This window comes from Procambarus clarkii, chromosome 22 (genome assembly GCF_040958095.1).
Source record: "Procambarus clarkii isolate CNS0578487 chromosome 22, FALCON_Pclarkii_2.0, whole genome shotgun sequence".
Taxonomy (NCBI): domain Eukaryota; kingdom Metazoa; phylum Arthropoda; class Malacostraca; order Decapoda; family Cambaridae; genus Procambarus; species Procambarus clarkii.
In genome coordinates, this window is record NC_091171.1 from 2,067,510 (window position 1) to 2,077,076 (window position 9,567).

The 9,567-nt window shown below is 50.1% G+C and overlaps 1 protein-coding gene across 1 annotated transcript; it reads left to right on the forward strand.

Annotated features, from left to right (window-relative positions):
• The first annotated feature begins 1,281 nt into the window (after positions 1-1,281).
• On the forward strand, positions 1,282-2,352 carry LOC138367599 (mucin-21-like). The gene has a single exon (XM_069329317.1). The coding sequence runs from the start codon at positions 1,282-1,284 to the stop codon at positions 2,350-2,352; it is 1,071 nt and encodes a 356-aa protein (XP_069185418.1).
• Positions 2,353-9,567: the final 7,215 nt, after the last annotated feature.

The window sequence follows — 9,567 nt, forward strand, 5'->3', positions numbered from 1 at the left end:
TCTACACTGGCGAAAGTTAGAACATCATTCAGAAACCTAAATAAGGAGGCATTTAGGGCGCTTTACACTGCCTACGTAAGGCCAGTCTTAGAGTATGCTGTCCCATCATGGAGCCCCCCCATCCTGAAGAAACACATAAGGAAACAGGAAAAGGTTCAGAAGTTTGCAACAAGATTCGTCCCAGAGTTACGAGGGATGGGGTATGAGGAGCGCCTGAAGGAACTGAACCTTACGACACTAGAAAAAAGAAGGGAGAGGGGGGATATGATAGGAACGTATAAAATACTCAGGGTGATTGACAGAGTGGACATAGACGAAATGTTCACACGTAATAGTAACAGAACGAGGGGACATGGATGAAAGCTGGAAAATCAGATGAGTCACAGAGATGTTAGGAAGTTTTCTTTTAGCGTGAGAGTAGTGGAAAAATGGAATGCACTTAAGGAGCAGGTTGTGGAAGCAAACAATATCCATAGCTTTAAAACTAGGTATGATATAACCAGGAGTCATTGCTTTAAACCCAACCTGTAACCCAAGAGATGCCGGGTGATGTTCAGGTCACCAGGAGCCCAACTGGTGACCTACACATCCACCGGAGACCACCAGCAGCATGTGCGAGGCTGGCCACATACATCAATATTATCTCTCGTAGTGGAAGTCGTAGACCAATATTATCTGTGGTGGTGGGACTCTTAGACCAATATTATCTGTGGTGGTGGGACTCTTAGACCAATATTATCTGTGGTGGTGGGACTCTTAGACCAATATTATCTGTGGTGGTGGGACTCTTAGACCAATATTATCTGTGGTGGTGGGACTCTTAGACCAATATTATCTGTGGTGGTGGGACTCTTAGACCAATATTATCTGTGGTGGTGGGACTCTTAGACCAATATTATCTGTGGTGGTGGTGGGACTCGTAGATTAATCTATCAATATCTATACGAGAGACTATCTGAGCTTGGAAATGGACTCGCTCAACTTCCGTACATGAAGCATGTGGGGTGGGGGAGTGTCATAGGTTAGTCGAAGTCACCAATGACACTCCGACACTTTAAGAAAAATCGGCATTTGACCGTCCCCCACCGCGGGGATATACATGTTCAGGTCTTAAATATTGGCCTGGTTGATACCTGGTTACCTGGCCGTGTTGTCCATAATCTTATTTAGCAGTTTCGCGGAGAGAGAAGGAGAGAGAGAGACAGAGAGAGAGAACGAGAGAGAGGAGATTGTGGGAGAGGAGGGATGTTTGAAGAGGGGGAAGGAGAGGGTTAGTGGCCCATGGCCCATGCCACTAACTCACAGCTCTTGATCATAAACTCACAGTCCCTGGCCACTAACGGACAGTCCCTGGCCACTAACGGACAGTCCCTGGCCACTAACAGACAGTCCCTGGCCACTAACAGACAGTCCCTGGCCACTAACAGACAGTCCCTGGCTACTAACAGACAGTCCCTGGCCACTAACGGACAGTCCCTGGCCACTAACGGACAGTCCCTGGCCACTAACAGACAGTCCCTGGCCACTAACAGACAGTCCCTGGCCACTAACAGACAGTCCCTGGCCACTAACAGACAGTCCCTGGCCACTAACAGACAGTCCCTGGCTACTAACAGACAGTCCCTGGCCACTAACAGACAGTCCCTGGCTACTAACAGACAGTCCCTGGCCACTAACAGACAGTCCCTGGCCACTAACAGACAGTCCCTGGCCACTAACAGACAGTCCCTGGCCACTAACGGACAGTCCCTGGCCACTAACGGACAGTCCCTGGCCACTAACAGACAGTCCCTGGCCACTAACAGACAGTCCCTGGCCACTAACAGACAGTCCCTGGCCACTAACGGACAGTCCCTGGCCACTAACGGACAGTCCCTGGCCACTAACAGACAGTCCCTGGCCACTAACGGACAGTCCCTGGCCACTAACGGACAGTCCCTGGCCACTAACAGACAGTCCCTGGCCACTAACAGACAGTCCCTGGCCACTAACAGACAGTCCCTGGCTACTAACAGACAGTCCCTGGCCACTAACGGACAGTCCCTGGCCACTAACAGACAGTCCCTGGCCACTAACGGACAGTCCCTGGCCACTAACAGACAGTCCCTGGCCACTAACGGACAGTCCCTGGCCACTAACAGACAGTCCCTGGCCACTAACGGACAGTCCCTGGCCACTAACAGACAGTCCCTGGCCACTAACAGACAGTCCCTGGCCACTAACGGACAGTCCCTGGCCACTAACAGACAGTCCCTGGCCACTAACGGACAGTCCCTGGCCACTAACAGACAGTCCCTGGCCACTAACGGGCAGTCCCTGGCCACTAACGGACAGTCCCTGACCACGGGGTGAGGCCACACCTGCCCCCCCCCCCCGCCAGTACTGTTGGCAACACGCTAATATCGAACATCAATACGGTGGTGGAGGGTTGATGCTCCGGCCACCGTAGCCCTCACCTTGCTGGAGTGTACACTGTTCCTCTGTCTACACCTCCCCTGGGGGCACACCTCCCCTTGTGGGCACACCTCCCCTGGGGGCACACCTCCCCTGGGGGCACACCTCCCCTTCTGGGCACACCTCCCCTGGGGGCACACCTCCCCTGGGGGCACACCTCCCCTGGGGGCACACCTCCCCTGGGGGCACACCTCCCCTTGTGGGCACACCTCCCCTGGGGGCACACCTCCCCTGGGGGCACACCTCCCCTTGTGGGCACACCTCCCCTTGTGGGCACACCTCCCCTGGGGGCACACCTCCCCTGGGGGCACACCTCCCCTGGGGGCACACCTCCCCTTGTGGGCACACCTCCCCTGGGGGCACACCTCCCCTGGGGGCACACCTCCCCTGGGGGCACACCTCCCCTTGTGGGCACACCTCCCCTGGGGGCACACCTCCCCTGGGGGCACACCTCCCCTGGGTGTACACCTTGATCGTGTGTACACATCACCAGGGTGTACACCTCACCTGTGTTAACTACACCAGGATGACGGTGAAGTTAATCTTCTATCCATTTCAAAGTTGAGTGGGAATCTAATTCCCTCCTTCCTTTTCTTGATGTTCATGTTCACAGCTCTGTGTCTGGGTTCTCTTTCTCTGTCTACCATAAACCCATGCATAGTGGCATGTACATTCATTTCTTTTCCTACCATCCTCCTTCTGTTAAGAAAAGTGTCCTCGTCTCTCTCTTCCTCCGCGCTCTACGCATCAGCGACCCTCAGTTTCTTGATTCTGAAATTGCCTTTATCTACAAATCATTCTCTCGCCTTGGTTATCCTTTGCATTTCATCAACTGTGCCCACTCTCAAGCTAAACGAAATTTCTTTCATCCTAAACCTGCTTCCAACACTACTAGCACTGTACTATGTCTTCCCTTCATATCTGAACTCAAAACTTTTACCAATACCTTTCGTCCTCTTGACATTAAACTCGCCTTTCGACAAACTAACACACTTCGTAGCAATCTAGTTCACACTGCTCCTCCTGCTTCTAATGCTGCTGGTGTCTACTCTATTTCCTGTTCATCTTGTCCTCTCCAATACTTTGGCGAAACTGGCCGTACACTGAATGACAGACTTAAAGAACACAAGAGAAGTGTTATGTCTGCAGACACTAACAATGCTCTCTTCTGCCATGTGAGGGATTCTAATCATCCCATTGATTGGTCTTCCTCCAAAATAATCTTTCCTGCCTCTACTCTACACAGACGCCGTCTTGTAGAATCGGCTCTTATACACAATGTACCCAACATGAACTTGAGTCCTGGCTTTGTTGCTGTGGACTCTTCCCTTTCACAGTATATACTCTAATCTTTCTAACAAACGTGACCTAACATAAGCTTACCCCTTCCATTTATCTTTCTTTCTCTTCCCTTTTCTTTTTTTTCTGTTCATTGTTTTCTCTTACGTTCCCTTGCTATCCTATTACTATCCCCCTTCTCATTCGATGGTTATAATAGGAGCTGCCTCGTATGGGCCAATGAACCTTCTGCAGTTCTTATTCCTACTACTATCCCCTCTACTACACCTTATCTTTCGTACCTTTTGCCTTGCTCCTCACCTCTCTCTTGCCTATTTACTGCCTTCATCACCTTCCTCCAGCACAATCGACTTGAGAATGGTCCAGGACGGACCGAAACGTCGTCGTCCCTTCATCTTCTAGTGTGTGGTCTGGTCAACATACACCGGGGTGTACACGTCACCAGTGATAACTTCACCGGGGTGTACACCTCACCAGTGATAACTTCACCAGGGTGTACACCTCCCCAGTGATAACTTCACTAGGGTGTACACCTTACCAGTGATAACTTCACCAGGGTGTACACCTCCCCAGTGATAACTTCACTAGGGTGTACACCTCACCAGTGATAACTTTACCAGGGTGTACACCTCCCCTGTGATAACTTCACTAGGGTGTACACCTCACCAGTGTTAACTTCACCAGGGTGTACACCTCACCAGTGTTAACTTCACCAGGGTGTACACCTCACCAGTGTTAACTTCACCAGGGTGTACACCTCACCAGGGTGTACACCTCACCAGTGTTAACTTCACCAGGGTGTACACCTCACCAGTGTTAACTTCACCAAGGTGTACACCTCACCAGTGTTAACTTCACCAGGGTGTACACCTCACCAGTGTTAACTTCACCAGGGTGTACACCTCACCAGTGTTAACTTCACCAGGGTGTACACCTCACCAGTGTTAACTTCACCAGGGTGTACACCTCACCAGTGTTAACTTCACCAGGGTGTACACCTCACCAGTGTTAACTTCACCAGGGTGTACACCTCACCAGTGTTAACTTCACCAGGGTGTACACCTCACCAGTGTTAACTTCACCAGGGTGTACACCTCACCAGTGATAACTTCACCAGGGTGTACACCTCACCAGTGTTAACTTCACCATGGTGTACACCTCACCAGTGTTAACTTCACCAGGGTGTACACCTCCCCAGTGTTAACTTCACCAGGGTGTACACCTCACCAGTGTTAACTTCACCATGGTGTACACCTCACCAGTGTTAACTTCACCAGGGTGTACACCTCCCCAGTGTTAACTTCACCAGGGTGTACACCTCACCAGTGTTAACTTCACCAGGGTGTACACCTCACCAGTGTTAACTTCACCAGGGTGTACCTCACCAGTGTACTTCACCCCCTCCCCAGTGTTAACTTCACCAGGGTGTACACCTCACCAGTGTTAACTTCACCAGGGTGTACACCTCACCAGTGTTAACTTCACCAGGGTGTACACCTCACCAGTGTTAACTTCACCAGGGTGTACACCTCACCAGTGTTAACTTCACCAGGGTGTACACCTCACCAGTGTTAACTTCACCAGGGTGTACACCTCACCAGTGTTAACTTCACCAGGGTGTACACCTCACCAGTGTTAACTTCACCAGGGTGTACACCTCACCAGTGTTAACTTCACCAGGGTGTACACCTCACCAGTGTTTAACTTCACCAGGTGTACACCTCCACCAGTGTAACTTCACCAGGCGTGTACACCTCACCAGTGTTAACTTTCACCAGGGTGTACCTCACCAGTACCTTCACCAGGTGTAAGTGTTAACTTCACCAGGGTGTACACTTCACCAGTGTTAAACTTCACCAGGGTGTACACCTCACCAGTGTTAAACTTCACCAGGGTGTACACCTCACCAGTGTTAACTTCACCAGGGTGTACACTCACCAGTGTTAACTTCACCAGGGTGTACACCTCACCAGTGTTAACTTCACCAGGGTGTACACCTCACCAGTGTTAACTTCACCAGGGTGTACACTTCACCAGTGTTAACTTCACCAGGGTGTACACTCACCAGTGTTAACTTCACCAGGGTGTACACTTCACCAGTGTTAACTTCCACCAGGGTACACTTCACCAGTGTTAACTTCACCAGGTGTACACTCCACCAGTGTTCACTTCACCAGGGTGTACACTTCACCAGTGTTAACTTCACCAGGGTGTACACTTCACCAGTGTTAACTTCACCAGGGGTACACTTCACCAGTGTTAACTTCACCAGGGTGTACACCTCACCAGTGTTAACTTCACCAGGGTGTACACCTCACCAGTGTTAACTTCACCAGGGTGTACACCTCACCAGTGTTAACTTCACCAGGGTGTACACCTCACCAGTGTTAACTTCACCAGGGTGTACACCTCACCAGTGTTAACTTCACCAGGGTGTACACCTCACCAGTGTTAACTTCACCAGGGTGTACACCTCACCAGTGTTAACTTCACCAGGGTGTACACTTCACCAGTGTTAACTTCACCAGGGTGTACACTTCACCAGTGTTAACTTCACCAGGGTGTACACTTCACCAGTGTTAACTTCACCAGGGTGTACACTTCACCAGTGTTAACTTCACCAGGGTGTACACTTCACCAGTGTTAACTTCACCAGGGTGTACACTTCACCAGTGTTAACTTCACCAGGGTGTACACTTCACCAGTGTTAACTTCACCAGGGTGTACACTTCACCAGTGTTAACTTCACCAGGGTGTACACTTCACCAGTGTTAACTTCACCAGGGTGTACACCTTCACCAGTGTTAACTTCACCAGGGTGTACACCTTCACCAGTGTTAACTTCACCAGGGTGTACACTTCACCAGTGTTAACTTCACCAGGGTGTACACCTCACCAGTGTTAACTTCACCAGGGTGTACACTTCACCAGTGTTAACTTCACCAGGGTGTACACCTCACCAGTGTTAACTTCACCAGGGTGTACACTTCACCAGTGTTAACTTCACCAGGGTGTACACTTCACCAGTGTTAACTTCACCAGGGTGTACACTTCACCAGTGTTAACTTCACCAGGGTGTACACCTCACCAGTGTTAACTTCACCAGGGTGTACACCTCACCAGTGTTAACTTCACCAGGGTGTACACCTCACCAGTGTTAACTTCACCAGGGTGTACACCTTCACCAGTGTTAACTTCACCAGGGTGTACACCTCACCAGTGTTAACTTCACCAGGGTGTACACTTCACCAGTGTTAACTTCACCAGGGTGTACACTTCACCAGTGTTAACTTCACCAGGGTGTACACCTCACCAGTGTTAACTTCACCAGGGTGTACACTTCACCAGTGTTAACTTCACCAGGGTGTACACCTTCACCAGTGTTAACTTCACCAGGGTGTACACCTCACCAGTGTTAACTTCACCAGGGTGTACACCTTCACCAGTGTTAACTTCACCAGGGTGTACACTTCACCAGTGTTAACTTCACCAGGGTGTACACCTCACCAGTGTTAACTTCACCAGGGTGTACACTTCACCAGTGTTAACTTCACCAGGGTGTACACTTCACCAGTGTTAACTTCACCAGGGTGTACACCTCACCAGTGTTAACTTCACCAGGGTGTACACTTCACCAGTGTTAACTTCACCAGGGTGTACACCTTCACCAGTGTTAACTTCACCAGGGTGTACACTTCACCAGTGTTAACTTCACCAGGGTGTACACCTTCACCAGTGTTAACTTCACCAGGGTGTACACCTTCACCAGTGTTAACTTCACCAGGGTGTACACCTCACCAGTGTTAACTTCACCAGGGTGTACACCTCACCAGTGTTAACTTCACCAGGGTGTACACTTCACAGTGTTAACTTCACCAGGGTGTACACCTCACCAGTGTTAACTTCACCAGGGTGTACACTCACCAGTGTTAACTTCACCAGGGTGTACACTTCACCAGTGTTAACTTCACCAGGGTGTACACCTCACCAGTGTTAACTTCACCAGGGTGTACACCTCACCAGTGTTAACTTCACCAGGGTGTACACTTCACCAGTGTTAACTTCACCAGGGTGTACACCTCACCAGTGTTAACTTCACCAGGGTGTACACCTCACCAGTGTTAACTTCACCAGGGTGTACACCTCACCAGTGTTAACTTCACCAGGGTGTTACACTCACCAGTGTTAACTTCACCAGGGTGTACACCTCACCAGTGTTAACTTCACCAGGGTGTACACTTCACCAGTGTTAACTTCACCAGGGTGTACACCTCACCAGTGTTAACTTCACCAGGGTGTACACCTCACCAGTGATAACTTCACCAGGGTGTACACCTCACCAGTGTTAACTTCACCAGGGTGTACACTTCACCAGTGTTAACTTCACCAGGGTGTACACCTCACCAGTGTTAACTTCACCAGGGTGTACACTTCACCAGTGTTAACTTCACCAGGGTGTACACCTCACCAGTGTTAACTTCACCAGGGTGTACACCTCACCAGTGATAACTTCACCAGGGTGTACCCCTCACCAGTGTTAACTTCACCAGGGTGTACACTTCACCAGTGTTAACTTCACCAGGGTGTACACCTCACCAGTGTTAACTTCACCAGGGTGTACACCTCACCAGTGTTAACTTCACCAGGGTGTACACCTCACCAGTGTTAACTTCACCAGGGTGTACACCTCACCAGTGTTAACTTCACCAGGGTGTACACTTCACCAGTGTTAACTTCACCAGGGTGTACACTCACCAGTGTTAACTTCACCAGGGTGTACACCTCACCAGTGATTAACTTCACCAGGGTGGTGTACACCTCACCATGTGTTAACTTCACCAGGGTGTACACTTCACCAGTGGTCTAACTTCCGACCAGGGTGTACACCTCACCAGTGTTAACGTTCTACCAAGGGTGTAGACTTCACCTAGTGTTAACGGTGTCACACAGGGTGTACACTTCACCAGTGTTAAACTTCACCAGGGTGTACACCTCACCAGTGTTGAACTGCACCAGGGTGGGTACACTTCACCAGTGTTAACTTTCACCGAGGGTGTACACCTTCGACCAGTGTTAACTTCACCAAAGGGTGTACACCCTCACCAGTGTAACTTCAACGCAGGGTGTACACTTCACAAATACGTTTAACGTCCCCAGGGTAGTTAACCTCACCAGTGTTTTACTTCACCAGGGTGTACACCTCACCAGTGTTAACTTCACCAGGGTGTACACTTCACCAGTGTTAACTTCACCAGGGGGTACACTTCACCCAGTGTTAACTTCATCCAGGGTGTACACCCACCAGTGTTAACTTCACCAGGGTTACACTTCACCAGTGTTAACTTCACCAGGGTGTACACTTCACCAGTGTTAACTTCACCAGGGTGTACACCTCACCAGTGTTAACTTCACCAGGGTGTACACTTCACCAGTGTTAACTTCACCAGGGTGTACACCTCACCAGTGTTAACAAACAATTTCTAAGTCCGAGTAGTTATGTTGTAACGCAACAGGTACAACACGGCTAGGAAGCCGGGCACCAGGAGCTGGACCTCACTGCCTCGTACACAATGATAAGGTAACTACTGACAGCAAAGTGCACATAGCAGCTATCAACGGAAAGGTTGAGAAATCAATCAATAGTTTGAATGTCAGCTCTCATCTTTCTCTTCCCACTGGGAGGCTGGTCACGCATCTCCCAAGGCTTTATGATGCACCTCACTCATTGTATCTCACTTGTGATTGTCTGATGGGTTGCCCAGCACTCACGGAGCCTATTGACTCACGCGCACGCACACAAACACACACACACTC